This window comes from Oncorhynchus keta, chromosome 21 (genome assembly GCF_023373465.1).
Source record: "Oncorhynchus keta strain PuntledgeMale-10-30-2019 chromosome 21, Oket_V2, whole genome shotgun sequence".
NCBI classification, from domain to species: Eukaryota; Metazoa; Chordata; class Actinopteri; order Salmoniformes; family Salmonidae; genus Oncorhynchus; species Oncorhynchus keta.
The window spans coordinates 11,862,192-11,884,291 of record NC_068441.1 but is presented as its reverse complement, the minus strand read 5'-3'; the positions used below and the strand labels follow the sequence as shown (position 1 = coordinate 11,884,291).

The 22,100-nt window shown below is 40.7% G+C and overlaps 1 protein-coding gene across 2 annotated transcripts in view; it reads right to left on the bottom strand.

Annotated features, from left to right (window-relative positions):
- LOC118399846 (cadherin-4-like) overlaps positions 1–21,059 on the bottom strand; it is a 244,939-nt gene extending 223,880 nt beyond the window's left edge. The window contains exons 1-2 of one of the 2 annotated variants that reach the window (XM_052473342.1): positions 20,812–21,059; positions 18,556–18,667 (exon numbers count right to left, since the gene is read on the bottom strand). In XM_052473342.1, coding sequence (XP_052329302.1) covers positions 18,556–18,667; positions 20,812–20,868 — 169 coding nt within the window. In that variant the 5' untranslated portion in view covers positions 20,869–21,059. The remainder of the gene's footprint in view (positions 1–18,555; positions 18,668–20,811) is intronic. The other variant, XM_052473341.1, reaches the window with a different exon arrangement.
- Between the last annotated feature and the right edge of the window lie 1,041 nt (positions 21,060–22,100).

Sequence of the window (22,100 nt, the reverse complement as noted above, 5' to 3'; positions counted from 1 at the left end):
ATCTTAAAACATATTTTTAGCTTTACCTTTCCTTAGGGTGTTTTTAAGTTTGTGTCATTTATCTTATGTTTGTTGTGTAGTAAATATTTCAGCTTTTATTTTCATTGTCTATTTGTTTTTTCCTGTAAACACATTGCGTTGTATTCCATGTCTGAAATGTGCTGTATAAATAAAGCTTGATTTGGTGTGAAGTGCATTGATTTTTTCCCCTCCATGTATTGTATCTATTCTTGTGCAATTTTCCTTAAATGCTTGTATACTGTGACATCAATGTCATTTATATACATAAGTCAGCCCAATCCATGGCAAACTAGCATGCTTTTCACAGAAGTAATTGCCTTATTGTTATGTTGCAACACAATCCATTGTAAAGCTCCACCACCTTACTCTAGCTTTAAATATGTACAGTAGCCTACCACCTGATTTAGCCTACTAATTAAACGTCCCCACCTTCAGGTGTAGGTTGTGGGCGTTGTGCCTGCTCTGACAAAGGCTACAATGGTTTGCATTCAATAATGACCCAGTAAAGAGAAATCGTGGACCATGGCAAGGAAGCTATTGGAGATAATTGTCTCTTAAGTTGTCACCAGCCATCTTTTACCGTAAACCCCAGTCGTTGTATAGTGAGCATTATGCAAATTACTGTATTTCAAATTAAATCAAATTTAATTCATCACGTGCGTCGTAAACAACAGGTTTGGACTAACAATGAAATGCTTACTTACGGGCCTTTCATGCCGAATAGTGTCCACCTGCCAAAAAGTGTCACCCCCCCGTGTCACAATGGGATTCGAGAAGCTATTAGCGTCCGTTGCTAGGGCCATTGCTAGAACATTCCAAATTCTGCCCGGGCCACATAATGAAAGAAAATATATAGAATTCGATGGCATTTGTTGCTATGCCGGTTATGTTCTGATTGTTCTGAGGCATTCGGAGAGAGAAGTGTGTGCATTCAAAAGACAGGGGAAAATGCCATCATTGCTACAGGTTAATTATGCTATTTCCAACATGCTTTAGCTTTTTTGGGGGATCGGGTAAGGGGGTTCAAAGGTGGGCCTGCAAGACGATGACGTATGTCATGCAGCTGAGAGGTAAGTGAACCAAACCACTCAGGGTTGTGACAGCTGAGGGGGACGGTGTTGTTGCCGTTCATGCACTCCCCATCGAGTAGACTGTACCACGATGACATCTTGATAGCTACCAATATTAGTTATTTATTGTGTAGACTGCTATCCTACTTGAAATATAATCCTGGGAGAGAAAATAATTGGCAATTTTACTAGCTACCACCAGCCACACTGAGGTACAGCTGCCCTGTAGCAAGCACCCTATAGGTCGGCTCGATACAACACCGGTGCACTGGTCATTCGCGAGTAGTTTAACAGTATAAAATGGAGCCTGTCAATACGAAAAATATGTGTAATATCTTTTGAACTGCTAGAAACAGGACATTTTCTCTGTAGTAATGGTGAAAACATAATGGTTACGAATTTGCTCTCAGTTCATTCTCTGACACTGAGAGGCTGCTGTTCAGCGAAGCCTATTAGCCATGACAATTGTTATCTGGGTGATTGTTTTTCTAATTTGAACACCAAGATATTTACGACTGAAATGGCTTGTGTCAACTTGACCTAGCTAACAGGCTAACTAGCTAGCAAAAGTTAGCAAGCTAGCTAGCTGGCTAGGTTAACAAAGCATACAATAATTCAACATTGGCTAGCAATACATATACTTATTCAACTTCACAGCCGCTTCAAGATATTTACTCAAATATATCTGAGCTTCATGTGTCTCACCCGACAGCATGAGGTTGGCATCTGAAACGGATCATTCAAATCTACAGCAGGCATAATCTATGACCACAAAGAAATACAGTATGTTAGAGTAATTTTTACAGGAGTCTTCCAATTACAGTTAATAACAGTATTTTTCAGCATTTTACCCATAATGCAGTGTTATCTACAACATTATCTACAACATTAAGGTATTTTACTGTCTAATATACAGTGTTGTACTATTGAGATTACAGAAAAGTCAGTGTACTGTACTACTATCACAGACACATACAGCTGAAAAGCAAATTACAGCTGTTGAAGAAACTTCAATTAAATTCACTAATCGTTGGCAATAATTAATAAGGAAATTGCAAGACACCTCGAAAGAGGTTTGCTGGTGATTTCATTTTCCCATGCCAAAAGCCCAGGAAGTAAAAGCTTAACAGAGCCTAAACCTCCCAGTGCCGCTCTGCCTCTACTCTGTCTCTATCCGTCTGTTTCTCTCAATCTACTCTCTCTCTCTGTCTTTTCTTCTCCCTCTCGTCCTATTTTTTTCCCTGTCTCCCACCCACACCCATGCCTATCCTGTTGCCTGCTAATGAGCCATGGGATTGACAGCTGGATTACTTGGCTGGTTTGTAATCCTTTAATTTCTCCATTTAAGATAATCACCCTGTGGATGGAGCAGTGCCTCCTCACACACACACACACCCCAGGCTGTAGTATAATAGTTACTTAACACTACAGATAAACACCATGACAGGAAGACAAACAAACACACATATTCCACATTTTGATAGTTTACAGCCTTATTCTAAAATTGATTAAATTGGGTTTTTTTCCCTCGTCAATCTACACACAGTACAAATAATGAAAAAGCAAAAACAGGTTTAGACATTTTTGCAAATGTATTACAAATAAAAAATGTAAATATCAGACCCTTTACTCAGTACTTTGTTGAAGCATCTTTGGCAGTGATTACAGCCTCGAGTCTTCTTGGGTATGATGCTACAAGCTTGGCACACCTGTATTTGGGGAGTTTCTCCAATTCTCCTCTTCAGATCATCTCAAACTCTGTCGGGTTGGATGGGGAGCAACGCTGCACAGCTATTTTCAGGTCTCTCCAGACATGTTCGATCGGGTTCAAGTCTGGGCTCTGGCTGGGCCACTCAAGGACATTCAGAGACTTATCCCGAAGCTACTCCTCCTGCGTTGTCTTGGCTGTGTGCTTATGGTCCTGAGTGCTCTGGAGCAGGTTTTTATCAAGACCACCATTATCAACACCACCATGCTTCACCGTAGGGATAGTGCCAGGTTTCCTCCAGATGTGACGCTTGGCATTCAGGCCAAAGAGTTCCATCTTGGTTTCACCTTGAATAAGGTTTCTCATGATTTGACTCCTTTCGGTGCCTTTTGCAAAATCAAAGCGAGCTGTCATGTGCCTTACCGAGAAGTGGAGACCGTTTAGCGACTCTACCATAAAGGCCTGATTGGTGGAGTGCTGCAGAGATGGTTGTCCTTCTGGAAGATTCCCCCATCCTCACAGAGGAACTCTAGAACTCTGTTAGAGTGAGCATGGGTTTCTTGGTCATCTCCCTGACCAAGGCCCTTCTCCCTCGATTGGTCAGTTTGGCTGGGCGGCCAACTCTAGGAAGAGTCTTGGTGGTGCCAAACTTCTTCCATTTAAGAATGATGAAGGCCACTGTGTTCTTGGGGACCTTCAATGCTGCAGAATTTATTTGGTACCCTTCCCCAGATCTGTGCTTCGACACAATCCTGTCTCGAGGCTCTACCGACCTCATGGCTTGGTTTTTGCTCTGACATGCACGGTCAACTGTGGGAACTTATATAGACAGGTGTGTACCTTTCCAAATCATGTCCAATCAATTGAATTTACTGCAGGTGGACTCCAATCAATTTGTAGAAACATCTCAAGGATGATCAATGGAAACAGGATGCACCTGAACTCAATTTCGAGTCGGAATACTTATGTAAATAAGGTATTTCAGTTAAAAATATATAAATGAGAAAGTCTAAAAACCTGTTTTTGCTTTGTCACCAAGGGGTATTGTGTGTAGATCATTGAAACTTGTATATCAATTTTAGAATAAGGCTGTAAAGTAACAAAATGTGGAAAAAGTCAAGGGGTCTGAATACTTTCCGAATGCACTGTACATTCTCCATAGCAAACACACAGAGACATAACATTAAAACACAAACACACTCAGCAATAGTCATATACCAACACACCCACAACACAGAACACGGTCTGCTTGCTAGGATGTGGGAAAACAAAATGAAAGAGGTAAGAGCATAGGAACATAAATACTCTACCATGACTAGAGATACAGAAGAACATGGTTGAATGAGACAACAAAAGACTAAAAACAGTGATTTCTGTGGCTAGGACCTTAGTGATGTTCGACTTTAAAGCACAAACGGAAGTGAAACCTTTTAATTACAAAGATAGAAACCCTGTGGTTACAGAAATGGATGCAGCCTACAGTACACAGCGGCCCTAAAGATAGATGTGTATAACTGCGGCTCTGAGGAATATATGAGTTGGGCGCAGCATGGCGTAAATCACTTTGATTGTACCATGTTTTTCAGCTCGTCCAGTGATGGTGAACTGAGGATAGGAACACTGGGGAACATGGGTGTAAAGTGGCAGCACAAGGTCAATTCGCTTCACCATAACGTATCAATAAAGTAAGTCCCTGGCTCAGGAGAGAGGAGGGAGGGGGAGAGAAAGATACGGAGGGAAGCGTGAGGAGGAGTGAAATGGTCCCAATCCATAAGCTCCTTAATGTAACAGCATCATTCAGACTAACTGCTTCAGATTAGGATTATTCATGGTGAATAATGACTAGGATGATGGCCTATAGTAAATGGATGGGCTGACTGACATTTATTTTAGGAGGGGATATATTTTGCCCATTACTCATTGAACAGATATAGCTCTCCAGGAACCCTATTTGACATAAATGTACAGATGCTGCCATATTGTAGCATCATACGTAGTACTAATTTACACAAACAGCATGCACTATGCATCTCTAGCAACACAGTGAGTGAATCAAGCCGATGCACACTGGAACATTGTGATGGATGTAGAGAAAGGACGAAGACGTAAAAGCTGGTATTTGTGTTTCGAGGATAAACAATTTTGGTTGGGCAAAGGAAAGCAACATTTGCTCAGTTGCTCATTCATTTTATTATAGAGGTGCTCGGGAACTTTGGCGACTTCTAAGTATTTTTTAAACCTCCCGCTTTGAGCTGTGTAGTTCATACAAGCATAATCTATGAGCAGGTTCACTGTCTTACCTCAATTAGCTACACAATCCCTGGTTTGAAAGCAACTGTTTTCTGAAAGCTGTGCTGCACCATCTTCCCTACATTTTCCCCCATGTGGGCCAGCCCCCTAGCAAATCGAGTTCAACCAATGACTGACAGCTAGCAAGATGCACATGATGCACCCACAGTGGAGCGAGAGAGAGCAATGATGTGGTGCACATATTTGCACGTGACATGCAATTTTCAGGGACCACTTCTAGCTTGTGAAGTATACAAAAGTACAGGATAATCACTAAGTTGATTTGGCAGGGACAACATACAAGAAAACAAGTCTCAGAATATTAGAAGTGACGCGGTGCACCAGAATTAGCTGACACATCTGCAGTCCCCAGGCAGGTAAACGTATAAACATGAAAACATTATGTACAAACAGACATTTTAAAAACAGAGATCAGGACACACAGACACATTTCAACACAGCAAATCAACACATTTCACATTAGTGTTGCACGGTATACCAAAACTTCAGTACTTTTTGATACTAGAACATGAAAAAATGTTTCTTTACTAGCATTGCAGCTGACACAGCGCAAACCACTTTGAGAAGCAAGTGAAAGGAAAGAGAAAATGCTGACAGCATGGCTTCTTCAAACGAAAACATCATACCTCAAACACCCGCAGCTTGTTGCCAAAACTGGCTACAGAAGCAAACTATGGGAATACTTTGACTATGGAAAAGATGAGGGCCAGCCCACTAAAACAACTAAGCAAAAGATGTTACAAAGAAATGTGAGGTTTACGACATAAAACGACATTAACTATTTTAACCATAACATTTGCATTGTAAGTTGTCATTATTGTACCAGCAAATAAATGCGAATTATTTTTGCATGACAGTGACATGAACATATATTCAGCGTGACATTTATGTGAGCATTATAATATTATTAGAACCCAAAAGTAATGCAAAATGCACTCATTACAGGACAACAATATAAAAAGACCTGTCCACAACTTCAAACAGTCACACTCCAAACTCCACTATGGCCAAGACCAAAGAGCTGTCAAAGGACACCAGAAACAAAATTGTAGACCTGCACCAGGCTGGGAATACTGAATCTGCAATAGGTAAGCAGCTTGGTTTGAAGAAATCAAATGTGGGAGCAATTATTAGGAAATAGAAGACATACAAGACCACTGAAAATCTCCCTCGATCTGGGGCTCCACGCAAGATCTCACCCTGTGGGGTCAAAATTATCACAAGAACGGTGAGCAAAAATCCCAGAACCACATGGGGGGACCTAGTGAATCACCTGCAGAGAGCTGGGACCAAAGTAACAAAGCCTACCATCAGTAACACACTACGCCGCCAGGGACTCAAATCCTGCAGTGCCAGACGTGTCCCCCTGCTTAAGCCAGTACATGTCCAGGCCCATCTGAAGTTTGCTAGAGAGCATTTGGATGATCCAGAAGAAGATTGGGAGAATGTCATGTGGTCAGATGAAACCAAAATATAACTTTTTTGGTAAAAACTCAACTCGTCGTGTTTGGAGGACAAAGAATGCTGAGTTGCATCCAAAGAACACCATACCTACTGTGAAACACGGGGGTGGAAACATCATGCTTCAGGGCTGTTTTTCTGCAAAGGGCCCAGGACGACTGGTCAGTGTAAAGGAAAGAATGATTGGGGCCATGTATCGTGAGATTTTGAGTGAAAACCTCCTTCCATCAGCAAGGGCATTGAAGATTAAACGTGGCTGGGTCGTTCAGCATGACAATGATCACAAACACACCACCCGGGCAACGAAGGAGTGGCTTCGTAAGAAGCATTTCAAGGTCCTGGAGTGGCCTAGCCAGTCTCCAGATCTCAACCCCATAGAAAATCTTTGGAGGGAGTTGAAAGTCCGTGTTGCCCAGCAACAGCCCCAAAACATCACTGCTCTAGAGGAGATCTGCATGGAGGAATGGGCCAAAATACCAGCAACAGTGTGTCAAAAACCTTTGACCTCTGTCATTCCCAACAAAGGGTATATAACAAAGTATTGAGATTAACTTTTGTTATTGACCAAATACTTATTTTCCACCATAATTTGCAAATAAATTAATTAAAAATCCTACAATGTGATTTTCTGGATTCTTTTTCCTCATTTTGTCTGTCATAGTTGAAGTGTACCTATGATGAAAATTGCAGGCCTCTCTCATTTTTTTAAGTGGGAGAACTTTCACAATTGGTGGCTGACTAAATACTTTTTTGCTCCACTGTACATCTGATAGATGTGAATGACAACACTCCAGTGCTGTTGCCCAAGGAGGCCCACGTGTGTGGACAGCAAGGTTTATACAAATCTCCGCTGTTGAATGTGAAATGTTGGTCTAAAAGAAATGTGAGATAATGTCTAGATGCTTTTTATAATGGAGATCAAGTTCATACATTTCCTGGCTGGGCTGATGAGACAGTGGATTACGCAGTCAGATGGAACAGAGTAAATGGGCACTTTAACATCATAGATTTAGCTGGTGGTAACTTCTGGAATAGACAGCAGCTGGAATGCGGTTTTAACCAATCAGCATTCAGGATTAGACCAATCCGTTGTATAATTTTTCATAAGGAACACTTGAAGGTATTATTCTGTTATTCATTATGTTTTATTTTAGCAAGAAATTGAATATAGAATTTGTTATTTTATTTGTTCTACCAGTTATCAACATATTGTTCAATGTGACTTTAGCTAATACATTGTTGTTGTTTTTTTTGCAGTGGTATCGTTTGTAATTGAGTATTGTATACAAAACCTGGTATCAGTATCAAAGTCAAACATCTGGTATCGTGACAACAGTATTAGAAACAACATTGCTGTGGGACCTGATATTTGAAAAGCATCTACTGAATTATTTTTTTGCCCATAGCCCAGGTATGGCAACAAAGCCCACTACTTTCTCTTCCTCCCTCAACATTCTCCTCCTCCTGTTTTCTTGAGGAAGGGAGTGAATGGAGCCACTCTGGGCTGAATCACATCCCTCATCCCCTAGGCTGAGACAGACCTCCAGAACTAATCCACTCCACTCAGTCCACACAGTAATTAAAGCACTACCAGAGGGCTTCTAACCATGGAGGCTGCAGCTGAGAGAGAGAGAGATCAGGGTTAACACACTGACACAATCACACAGGTAGGTGGGAGGTATACAAGAAGACAAGGATGCAGATTTCATATTTAATCTCAAAGCTTGAGAGGATACTTAAGCCATGGAAAGAAGTATCATTAAAGACCACTATTATAAAAAGGTATCTCAAGCACAATGCTCTCAGGATACACATTTAACCTTGTATTATGCTGGGTTACCATGGTAGACCTCTAGTTCTATTTCATGTCTTGGTCCTATTAGTTGGAGCTGGGACGATAAACCAAAAAGTATTGACACCGACCATACCAACCACTTATCGCAGGAATTTCGCTGATATCTTTCATTACGATAAGAAGCCTATACTAGAGTTTGAAATTAAATAAGTTTGCAAATATGGGCGATTGTTAACCAATAAGAGTCTAATCCCTGTCTAAGCCGCGGGATGGGGGGGTGGGGGTTCTACTAAGCTATATGGATTTTTTTTTTAAAGGTCATACTAATGATCATTTAGCTTTTTGATTTTAGAAAAAGAAAATTACATAAAAAAATGTATTTGATGAAAAATAAATATTGGCCTTACAGCTATTAGCCCATACAACCTTCATGGAACAACAGATAGTCCCCCCTCAAAAAATCGAAAAGGAAGTTTGCTCTGAAGTGTCTGTTCTATATCTAAAATATATAAGAAAGATCTGGAAACATTTGCTTGTTTTTTAACATGTATTTAACCTTTTATTTTTGGCACTAAACAGTGTCCACATATACATTCATACATTTTTTCAACTAGTTCTGGGGGGACCTTCAGACGAGTCTTTTCCTAGAACAAAACAACAAACATGTATTTGTTCGCGGGAGTTTCATCTTTCCATAGAGGGGTCATAATAGTTTGTAGGCCAAACTGTTTGGACGCTACAGACGATTTTGTGAAGACCGATTTTCGGACATGGTCTGACAAACACCCCTCGAGCTCTTTCACCGCTGAAGCGGAAGTGTGACATAGATGGGTGCATCTCAATCCACCGCATACAATGCAAAAAATCTGACATCTCTAGCTTAAACTGACAGATTTTTAATGGGGATTTTTGTATTATGCTAATTCGATTTCTGCGGGGGCGCAGATATCGACCTTAGGGTGCTTAATGGAACAACTGATGGCTACAACCATCAAACTAGTAGTAATAGTTTAAATGATAATAAATAAATAATACTGTGCACATTAAATGTTAGAAACTTGTGCTATTTATCGTTATCAGGTAATTCAGGTAATTTATCGCAATTTGGATTTTGTCCAAATCGCCCAGTTCTACTATTAATAATTAAAATCATAATCTGCTTAATAACCCAACAAATGTTATGACATGAAAACATATCTGTAGCAAAGATCCAAACAAATAAGATAACAAGTGAATGAATAGTCTAAAGTCAGCTAAACCTCACTTGAACACAGAAGCCCGATTTTTATTCAGACGCATGTATATCCTGGGGCTTAGGGGAGGGAGAAAACCTTGGTAATGAACTGGTTGATGCAGGGTTACACAGACAATTATGAAGTGAAGCGGAGGCTTCCTACAGAGAAAAATCACCTATTTCTGAAACACAACAAAAGAAAGCTTCCTCATCAGGGTCTTGAATCGTTAGAGAGCACGAAGATGTAAAGCACTAAAGCATATTGATTAAGAGAGAGTGACTGATTAAGGGAAGATCTTGATTAACGATGCAAATTGCATTCATAGAACACAAATGTCTCTCTTTGCAAGAGATCAGGGGTTACATGGGGATTGTGTAGCTGGTGGAACTATCCTTGAAATTGGTTGCTTTCCGTAGCCATTTTTTAACTGAAATTCTCACCGTGCGGCATCCCACACTAAAACAGTGAACTTCCACCAAATATGTCCCCGCAAATTAATCTCCTGGCCAGGACTATTTTGAGAAAACATATTATATGCCCTTTCTCTCTCGCTCCTTTACTTTTCTGTTAGTGATTTGACTGGTTGGCTGCCGCTGGCTCTAGAATATCCAATCTCAGGTCTGATAATATCATGATTACCCCATTCTGAAGGTCAGACTTTGGGACACCTTTTGCTCATCTCTTAATTTTTCAATGCATTTAGGTCTATTGCATAACCTTCCCTGGCCGACTACTGAGGCACAGGGATTGGAAATGGATTGCAGCTGGAGTCCAGGATAGAACAATGCAACACGTTTCTTTGTCTCTCTTCAGCTAAGACTGATCTATCTTATACGAATGGAGGGCAGTTGGGTCAGAACATATCCTTAACTCTATTAACATACCCTTAACTCTAAAACACAGACAATAGAGGCTAAAATACTACCTATTGGACTGAATCATTGACACATGGTTTGTTATCTGGACTATAAACTCTCCTTCCAGACTCAAATTAAGCATCTCCAATCCAAAATTAAATCTAGAATCGCCTTCCTATTTCGCAACAAAGCATCCTTCACTCATGCTGCCAAACATAGCCTCGTAAAACGGACTATCCTACTGATCCTTGACGTCAGGCAATGTCATTTACAAAATAGCCCCCAACACTCTACTCAGCAAATTGGATGTAGTCTATCACAGTGCCATCCGTTTTGTCAAAGCCCCATATACTACCTACCACTGCGACTTGTATGCTCTCTTTGGCTGGCCCTCACTACATATCCGTCGCCAAACCCACTGGCTCCAGGTTATCTATAAGTCTGTTTGGTAAAGCACCGCCTTATCTCAGCTCACTCATCACCATAGCAACACCCACCCGTAGCACGCGCTCCAGCAGGTATATTTCACTGGACATCCCCAAAGCCAACACCTACTTTGGCCGCCTTTCCTTCCAGTTTTCTGCTGCCAATGACTGGAACGAATTGCAAAAATCACTGAAGCTGGAGACTTATTTCTCCCTCACTAACTATAAGCATCAGCTGTCAGAGCAGCTTACCGATCTGTAAATAGCCCACCCAACTACCTTAACCCCATATTGTTATTTTTATGCTCATTTGCACCCCAGTATCTCTACTTGCACATTCATCATCTGCACATCTATCACTCCAGTGTTAATGCTAAATTGTAATTATTTCGCCTCTATGGCCTATTTTATTTTATTTTTTGTATTTTCTACTTGCTATATTGTATTTACTTCGCCACCATGGCCTTTTTTGCCTGTACCTCCTTTATCTCACCTCATTTGCTCACATTGTATGTAGACTTATTTTTCTACTGTATTATTGTCGTTATTGACTGTATGTTTGTTTCACTCCATGTGTAACTGTGTTGTTGTATCTGTCGAACTGCTTTGCTTTATCTTGGCCAGGTCGCAGTTGTGAATGAGAACTTGTTCTCAACTTGCCTACCTGGTTAAATAAAGGTGAAATAAAAAATAACTAAAAAATGTATTGCCTTACCTCCCTACATTTGCACAGACTGTATATAGATTTTACTATTGTGTTATTGACTGTACATTCGTCTATCCCATGTGTAACTCTGTGTTGTTTGTGTCGCACTGCTTTGCTTCATCTTGGCCAGGTCACAGTTGTAAATGAGAACTTGTTCTCGACTGGCCTACCTGGTTAAACAAAGGTGAAATAAATCAAATGAAAATAAAATCTACTGAGCAAAAAGGTCCACACAAAGATCCCGAACCCCACAAATCACTGTAACATTACCAAAAGAATGTGGTATATAGTTCTCGTGACAACAACTATTTCTGCTAACAGTTAGCGCTCCTTCCAACAGCTCTTTACAGTATGTCACCCACTATAGAGGGGACGACCAACAATAAATGGAAAACATTGTATTGTACCACATACGTACCTTGGGTGGCTTGGTTGAATGGGCTAGCAGTGGATGTCATGTTGTAGGTGGTTTGAGGGATATAGGGACATACCTTGTGTTGTGTGTGAAGGGAAGAGGAGATAAAGAGAAATGATGTGGCTCATCCACACTACCTGTATTCTATCAGCACACCACAGACTCTGTGTCCTGTGTGGAGAGAAGAAAGGCTCTCGGGGACAAGAGAGATGGAGTGAGTCTGAGGGAAAATGGCATCCTGCTTATCAAAATGCCTGAAATCGTAATCCCTTTCACTGGGTTTGGACATACTTATGAAAGCAGAGCTGCCTGACTTGGAGAGAAGCATGACGAGGTGTCTGAGGTTCTGTAGAACAGAGCACACACCAGACAGGCGGTTTAATCCAAGATCCCACTGAGCAAAAACTGGTTGAACCAACGTTGTTTCCACATCATTTAAACAAACAAACAAAAATCGATGTGATGATGTGCCCAGTGGGATATTACTATAATTGTCCGATATTTTCAAACAATATTTGATTGGGGTTACATGTCATTCCGCACAAACGACTTCTAAAGTTGTGGGTTATAACAGTCAGTAAAGTGCTGATAGTTGAAGGCATCTGGTTAAGTTTTATGAAACACATCTTGCTCCCGGTCAGATAAAATCATGTGAATGCGTGCAATACTGATATTATCTAGCGACATCGAACAAAGTATAAATGCAGGAGAAGCCCAACCACCTGTTTATCAACAGCCGGACCGCAAAGACAAAACAATCACATATTGAAAGAATGGGAGGGAAGTGAAAAGGTAACTCAAGTAAGCAACAACAGGAGAGATCAAAATCCCATGTTTCTCATAGTAAGGCAGAGGGTTCAGATTCCTTGAAAATACATGTGAAACAAAGTTTGGACATCAAAACAAGTCCATTCTGTTTGAAAGTGGATAGAAGTATGTGTTGCGGTTCACAAAGCACAAGCTTCAATTAAAGATGCACTTATCCACAGAACTGATACTACACTAGTGTTGCTGTCACCTTGAAGACCACGTGTTCAATGTATTATGTCCCTCCTGAACCTCCATACTTTTATTAGCTGCCTTGACTCCATTCCTTTAGAGAGAGAACCAAAAGCATCCCAAAACAACATTGCTATTCATATTAAATTGGCATTGTACGTTTGCTTGACACATTGAGCCATAACAGAAAACACAAATATGCACTCTACAAAACCCACCGTGCCCTTCTCACCCCTGCCGTGGTGGATGGTGATGAGCGAGGGGTGAAACTCATCACAGATGTCTTTTTGAATATGTACCGACAGCGACTTTAAAAGCCACTATCCTGAAGAAACTGCAGTTCAAATCCATTTATTTTGTGGTCTGCCGCTGCTCCTGCCCACGTTCCTAGGTGTCTGTTCCAGCTCTTAGGCCGAAGTGATGGTTTACACTGCGATGCACAATTACCAGAATATCCCTTTTCATGGCCCTTCTGGCCACAGCAGGAATCTACATGGAATGAGCGCTATGCCTCTTTAGGCTCCCTGCCATAATCTCTCCAACTCCTCCCCTACAGAGACAATCAGCTCCATTGCATGTGCTATTTCACTCTTTTAAACTTCAAGGCAGCCAATAGATGTATGTGATGATAAACAATAAAGGTATTTTGTGTTACCATAAACCAATAAAAGCCTGTTTAACATATAGGGAAATGGAAGCATGGCCAGCTGAGACTGGATAATGGCAGCTAGAAGAGTGCTGTACTCACAAATTGACCACAACTAAGCCCAAAAGGATTGTATTTGAAAATAACATCACTTCATACCTTGATTAAATTTAGACACGGTGACATCTCTATTTGTATTTGCGGGAATAGTTGGGAACTGATTTCCTAAATATATATTTTTTTTTGACTGAATTCCTGGTGATTTTATGGACTTTTTTGACCAAACACTAAAATCCTTACAAAAACTGTCCCTCTGTTACCGATCCCTGCATTAAAGCCACAGATGTGAAAAGGCACTGAGGTGGGTGGCTAACAAGAAACAATTTGCATTTTGTACAATTAGGCAATGGTCTAAGATCTACCCACACACCCTCCAAACAGTCAATATGACAAATACTGTCTTACAGCTTTTCCTTCCCACCACCTTAAAGACTGGATGAATGGTGTGGGATTAGAACATGGAAATGGCTGAGGTTCACTGCCCAGCTAACAGCATAGAACCCATTGTCAGGTTGCACCTGGCTGGTTGCTAAAACAGTATTCTGTGACGCTGGGACGATTGCTCAGTGTCTTCCTCTCACAGGATGCAGTGGCTATAGAACTTAAATTGTCCAGCAACCTTACCATTGTAGCACCTCAGCCCCTCCCTCCTCTCTGCCTCACCATTAAAGTATTAGATGACGGTTCTGGGTTACACACAAAGTATTGTTAATATTAAAGTCTTCTTCCTTTTCTCCATGTTGCATTGTGTTGTGGAGAAAACAAACCTTCAGTCAGGCCAGATGCAGCACATTAATCATAGCAAGAGGACTTAGCAAGCTCCTCCAGACGATATTCCTCAGAGTGGCCAGTAGGACAGCACGACTCAAAGATTGATTTTCACAGAGCAAACTGAGTGAGAGGGTACAGAGGTAATATTGTATCGAAGCAATGGATGCTGTACAATAAAGACCAAATCCAAATTATCTAGCACTGGAATGGTGGATGATTTCTGCTGAAACTTGAAGGTGCAGGCAGCAGTGTTTCTCTCTCACACACACACACACACACACACACACACACACACACACACACACACACACACACACACACACACACACACACACACACACACACACACACACACACACACACACACACACACATACATACATACATACATACATACATACATACATACATACATACATACATACATACATACATACATACATACATACATACAATGTCGTACAACCTGTCCAAATGCATCAGATTCTGTCAACATTGTTTTTGGCGAGGGTCACTGAGGACACCTCAGCCAATTTCCAGGTGCCTTCCACCCTAAGCCTCCAGGCAAAGTAGCTCCCTATTGACTTAATGTGTCCTTCTAAATAACCTCCGCAATAATTAAATTGCTTTCGTTTAAAGCTGGTGACATGTCCCAACAACCATTAAAACAAGAGCTCCATTTCATCCTAGCAAATAACCTAAACTTTGCGTGTCTGGGGAGTGTCGGGCTCATCTTTCTCTAGTGTTAAATCACTGAGAAGAGTCATAGGGGATAACATGCTGACTAGACCGCTCTGAACCAACTATATTAATTTGGGGACAGGTCCAAAAGCATTAAACATTTATGGCAATTTAGCTAGCTAGCTTGCTGTTGCTTGCTAATTTGTCCTGGGATTTAAACATTGGGTTGGTATTTTACCTGAAATGCACAAGGTCCTCTACTCCGACAATTAATCCACAGATAAAAGGGTACTTCTTCAATGAGGTTTAACGGCAGTTGGAATCCAATATATGTTGCATTACCGCCACCTACTAGACTTGAAAAAACAAATAAACAAATACCCTACCATCTAACACTACACTCACTATTTTTTTTTTTAATTGCCCCACCCTGCTCCACTATTTAAATCTATTTAGTCCTACCTCAGGCCAACAACCTGAAAGGACAGGACATCACCACTTAAGACACCCTGTAACTCTTCTGACGTCAAGTCTCGCACACCCAAATACCTCTCTGCAGCTGCCTCCACAATCTCAATTTTCTGCAACTTAGGTTCCATCCCTGCAGTAGTTGATAATCATTGCTATAAATGCCCAAAAAAATCAAATTTACTGAAACGTGTATCACTTGTTGGCATATCCCACCGTACCGGTACAGATCTACTACTCCTCTCAGGATCCCTCCCTCTTGACCCATCTTCCTCTACTTTCTTCACTACCTCAGCATATGACAACTTCTGCACTACTCTAACCCTGGAAACCTAAACCTGCCTCTCTCTTACGGGACGATCCTGATCCCCAGCCCCATGGGCACCCCTACAATTAACACTACTTTCCCCAACGCTACACATTCGTTTGTCTCATGCCCTTCTACACACTTCTCACACCTAGGAACCTCCCTCCTAAACACTGCTGCCACATGCCCATAAGCTTGACACCTGTAACAACGTAATGTTGCACAAAAGTTTGTGTAGGATAACTTATATATCCTAACATCACTTTGTCGGGCAAAAACTCAACATCAAAACTCGAAATTCAGACAACGACCCGTCTGTTTCACCACTCTCGATACCCTGTCTGTGTTACACCAAACGACGAGCATCACAAACACCGGGAATCTTCCCCTTCAGTTGATCAACTTTTACATTTACTGCTACTTCAGTAATCACTCCTTTCAAAGGCGCCCTTTTCTTGACAGCGAAACAATTCACATTTCTTGCCCCCATTAATCTAACGCAGAGAACCTTCTCCCTCTGACCAGCAGAAACACCATTATCACAAGACCACTTCTGGTTACCCTCACTGATTCCACAGTATCCAACACTGTTTTCACCCACCCTGAAACCACAAATGGATCGGCCAAAAGGCAAGTGTCCACTTTTCCAAAAACTTCACTACTACCCTAACAGGCTCATCTTTATCCTGACCATCGGTGCAAGCCTCGGGATCCGACAACTTCACCACACCTACCACCTCCAATACTTCGACCTGATTCACTTCCAATTCTCCTCACTCTGCTTACACTTTCTACCATTCTTCTTTAACAAACCATCTCTCTTTTTTCCACTATTTTTAAACAACTCAAGCTCACCGTCTTCCTCCCTCTCTCTCTTATACCTCCTCATGCTCTCTTTTTCCCTCCATTCCTCCTCCATATTCCAAGTATACGTCTCCTTATGATAATGCTGCACTTCTCTTGCTTTCTCAAGGGACGCCATTTAACCGGCTGTCACAATCTCCGTACAATCAGCACGAACCCCTTGGGATGTAGCGCTCAACAGTGCATCCCACTTATAAAGCAGCTGCTTCGTCTTGATGTTATTCTTTATCAAAAGCTACCACGATGCTTTCCATTTCCATTCCATGTAAAGCTAGCTACTGCGCAGGTCACGGCCAGATAAAAGGGTAAACTGAGTTTGTTTCTAGTAATCTCTCCTCCTTCAGGCTTCTTCTTCTTCTTTGGACTTTATATGGTGGTTGGCAACCAACTTTAAGGTGCCTTAGCACCACCAACTGGCCTGGAGTGTGGACTTCAGTTAATCTTTCAATCACCCACGTGGGTATATGCTCCTAAAAACCAATGAGGAAATGGGAGAGGCGGGACGTAGCGCGTCAAGCGTCACAAATAGAACCAAGTTCTACGCAGACACTTGTTGACCCGCGCGAGCAGTGTGGGTGCAACGATTGAATAATAAGTATGTGTACACCAACGCAAGTGGTGTGGTCAGCATGTAAGGTCAGTTTTAGGAGTTAAAACCCTGCCCTGCTGAGTTCCTAAAGTTCTTAATGTACTACACCTAGCCAGGATGTTTTCATTGAATCAATATCAAATGTACAATTCTAAGATGAATACGCAATACAAGCAACTAGAATGGTCAATTAACAAGAATAGGAAAATAATCTGCCAGTGAGGTTTGTTTTTGCAATATTAGAAGCGACTTAAAGACAAAAAGATGAGCCAGTCTGAAAGAAATTCAGCATAATTTCACATTTTTGGACAGGAACCTCACAAAAGATGTGATGAGCTGAAAATAAACAGAGCACATGAAAGGAGAATTGAATTCCTCTGGAAAATAAAGAGAATAAAATAAAAAATGTATTACATTGAATACAGGTAATACAATAAAAGCTGGGAGTTTCCAGCAGTAAACACACACAGCAGGAGATAGATGGGTGATTTAAATGAGCCTGCTTTGGTAAGTCTGATGCTTAAGTGATCATTTAGAAAAGGATAAATTCAATGTTTTCAATGTGAACACTCTTTTATGTTCGCTTGGAAATTCTGTTCATGTGATAAGAATGAATAGATTTGTATATTGCAAACCTCTTATCAAAATCAGAAACAGTTATCTTTAGGGCCAGGACGATACCAGTATCGGGATATTTTTTCCATGACAAAAATTAACACGAAGCAAACTCTTTGGTCCTTTATATCTTAGAAAATAAATAGATGTGACTCTGGATGACAAAATAATGATTTCTGTTTGCAACATTACAGCTGTTTTCCTAAATAAGTTAAATCTATTTTATGATTTGTGTATGATTTGTGATTTTCCTTGACACAACACTAACGAGTATTGCGATGCTGGTATAGGTCCGGCCCTAGTTATCATGCAGACTCAAACCACATAGTGTACATTCCAACCAACTTTAGCTGCATCAACACATGTATGCTTGTTTCACCGGAGCTGCATGTTATACCACAGTGTACCTTCTTATGTCATGATGGAATGCTGCATATATCCCCCCCACACACACTCTGTCACTCTCTGGTTGGGATCTACTGTAGCTCCGGAGAAGAGAGGGACAAACAGTCAATAAATGAGATCCAACGCCACCACAACCACAGTGCTTACCTTTGAGAATGTTCTGGCCTTGCAGTAGATCCCTAGAGACAAAGACTGTGTAGAAGCTCTCGGAAAAGCCTGGTCTGCATGGGGGTTTAGGTCGTTGGTCTGCCTTGGTCACCTGAAGAGAAAACAAGACAGCCTATAAGCATTGGAGAATTGACTTGTTGCCAGAGGGTCGCAGGCTGATTTTACAGGTGTTGAGACTGATATTGAACCTTCAGATAGATTAGAGACTGGTAGGGTTGGGCGGTATACCGTATCCCTGGGTATTTCAAGATTTTCCAATCCTGTCAATACAATTTTTTTATACATTTCAATATTTGTACTTCTTAAATAAATACCTGCAGTCAACTTGTGCATTAGATAATAGATAAAGCAGATCGTGTTCATCATCTAGGCCAGCGATGACGCCTCTCATTGTGTAACTCAAATTGAAGGCAGACCAGGGTACTGCACGCTGCCATTAGCAACTCAATTATCCTTATAACTTCTTCTGTGAGCGATTTTAAAATAATCTGGTGTATTAGTAACAATTATCGTCACCATGATTGCCTTTGAAACATTTTTCTTATTTACACGAATAACGACATTTTTCCATTCCCTATCATTTGGGATGCCTGCAGTACCGCAGGCGGCCTTGAACTTCCGAAGCTTCAATCGTTCTCCACTGGCTTCATGAGATGAGTCACCCCTGCAGCGCAATTTATTTGAGGTGATCGAGTAAGTGAAGCGAGGTGATCAAGTAGTGACATTCACTCATGTTTGCCAGCTATATATTTTATAACAATTAAGTTAACTATCTAAGATGTGCCAAAAAAAATCTATCCAGCTGGGTTTTGATAACTTGCTAATGTTAGCTTGCTAGATCAAGCTTCTTGGTAACAGCAGCAGAGACAATCCCCTCCTGGATTAAAATACCCGATTTGTTTTGTGCGTTCTGCAAACTGTATTTTGAGATACTTGCATAACTTTGAGATGGTTTGTCTGCTTTAGAAATTAATGTTTGAATGCTCTTGCATTTACCTAGAATCCGCGATGGAGATTCCTAGAATTTTGTAAGTGACGTTTAAAAAAAATAACCCTTGTGACCCTTGTCGGTAATACAGTATATCCCGGGATGGCACAGTATGTAGGTATAGAAACCTGGATACCGCCCAACTGGTGTTGCTGATTTGCTTCAGTCCATAGCTTGCTGTTTAAATGCCGACATTTGCAAGTGAATCATCAATACCAGATACACCAGCGGGTTCATTAGACACCTTTTACATTGTATTTATTTTGTCCATTGTAAACTACCTTAAACCTTAATGGATTTATGAGAAGGGGAGAAGGAGGAGAGGGGCTAGAGTAGGCCTAATCCATGTGTATATTTGAAGATGATGATGGGCAACAGAAATATGCATATTAGATCATAGACCTACTGAAGTCATGTGCATAGTGTCAATGCGGTAAGCGTATAGTAAAGAGAGAGAGACAACCTATACAAAATGTGTAACTTATTGTTACAATTATCAGTATTGTGACTGCAGTTTTCTACTCTCTTATCAGTCTTCACTCTCTACTTTGCTGCAGCAAAGGTGCTATCCAGGAGACAAATGTATATCTTTCAGGCATGAGTAGGCTATATATATATTTTTTTTTTTATAAATTGCCGTCATTTCAGATAAGTTTTCAAATGTAAATGTAATCAAACTATAAGAATAGTGCATTTGATATTATATCGAGAGATAGGCTATAATATGCTATAACGAGCAATGGGCTAGTGCTGATCTAATCAAAATAAATTACAGTCCATATTGTAAACGGCAATGAAGTTCGTAGCCTCGTATAAGCCTATATAATTTATGAAACGAAAGGCTTCGGCATCCTCTACAATTGATATAACACACTAGTAGACTACTGCAGTTAATTCAGTAGACTAAAGTAACCTAAATTAGTTTTTTTTAAAGGCGCTCAAAATTCATAGCCGATTGGTTTATTCAGGCACCTGTCATTCAATACGGATGTATCTTTTCGTGACCAAACCCGAAATGACTGCTGCCTACAAAATCATTTTGAAGAATCGTTTGAAAGTATCGTGACATTATACGTAATTTAAATGCATTATGTTCCCTATTGGCAAAATTCTACTGCAAGGAAAAGTCACTCATCGCCACAATTCAGCACCACATGCACTGCGCTGCAAAGCTCGTGTATGCCAAACGGGCACAGCAGTGCAGTAGACTACTTCTAACGTATTTCGAAAATAAATAAATATCTTACCCAAGATGTGTCCACAACTAAGGTGCACGTCAGTATAAGAACGGAGCCTAAATTCATCTTTGCCAGAGCGCTGTAAAATCAAGGGACAGAGATTGGCCCGACTCGCCTTCTTCGAATAAATTGTATAATTCCCGGAGCTCTCTTCTTGGATGCAGTTCTGAGCGCAATAAGAAGCTCTGTGAGAAATTGTCCCGACTTCTCTAGAGCAAAACTGCCGCTGAGGAGAGCGATGCCGATGCTGCTCTGTACGAGGGAGCAGCTCGCTTATTGGTTGGAAACGTCACCACAACCCATCCTACCCGAACAGATTGCACTGTAGTCTAATGTGACTGTAAAACAGGTATCAACTAGATTCAGCCGCGGGACCATTTTTTGTCTTGAGTGGTGGAACATAATTACAAATCATTTGTGGACTGCAAATTGACCGCAAGAAGCCCAAACATATATAATATTTGATTAGAACATAAACATTCCAAACCTTGCTTACATTTTCTTAAATGATTTTTATATGATCACGTGTTTCTCTACTACGCATGGGAATACATTTTTTTGCTCAGAAAATATTTTTTTTTGGGGGGTGCAAATAAAACCATGCCCACAGGCTGACAGTTGGGGAGCACTTTACATTTTCTCCACTGATGTATTATAACTTATACATGTGTACAAGGAAGACACGTCAACGAGAAATAGGCCTACCGTGTAATTAAAGAATAGAGTAGCCCATAAAGATACGTATTAATTACTTGCTTTATGGAGTAATATTCTTGCTTGACACTTCTTGGTTTGAGTGAATCCATCAACCCTTATTCTTATGTGTCCATGACCACGTGGGAGTCTATTTCACACCACAGTTAACTGATCTTCTCTTGATATCGGGTGAAATAAAGTAAGACCCGCATTTATAAACAATTTTGTCATAACATTGTTTATTTTTTACAGCTAGACCAAACCACTGCAGTTGGCTATAGAATTGAACATTGAAATAATAATAATCATATTATCATAGTCTCAAAACAACAGTATGGGTCAGCATGAAGACAAAGCTTAGGCTACCATTTGACCTTTTTGCAAGTTCTGAAATGTTTGGTTAGAATGGGCCAGCATATGAATAATAGGCTACTGGAATTTTCCAAATCAAAGCCAATTTTATTTATTACATGTGTAGAATACGCTGTTTGGGGTTTTAGGCTGGGTTTCTGTACAGCACTTTGTGGCATCAGCTGATGTAAGAAGGGCTATATAAATACATTTGGTCTAGACTCTGGTGTAGACTTTACAGTGAAACGCTT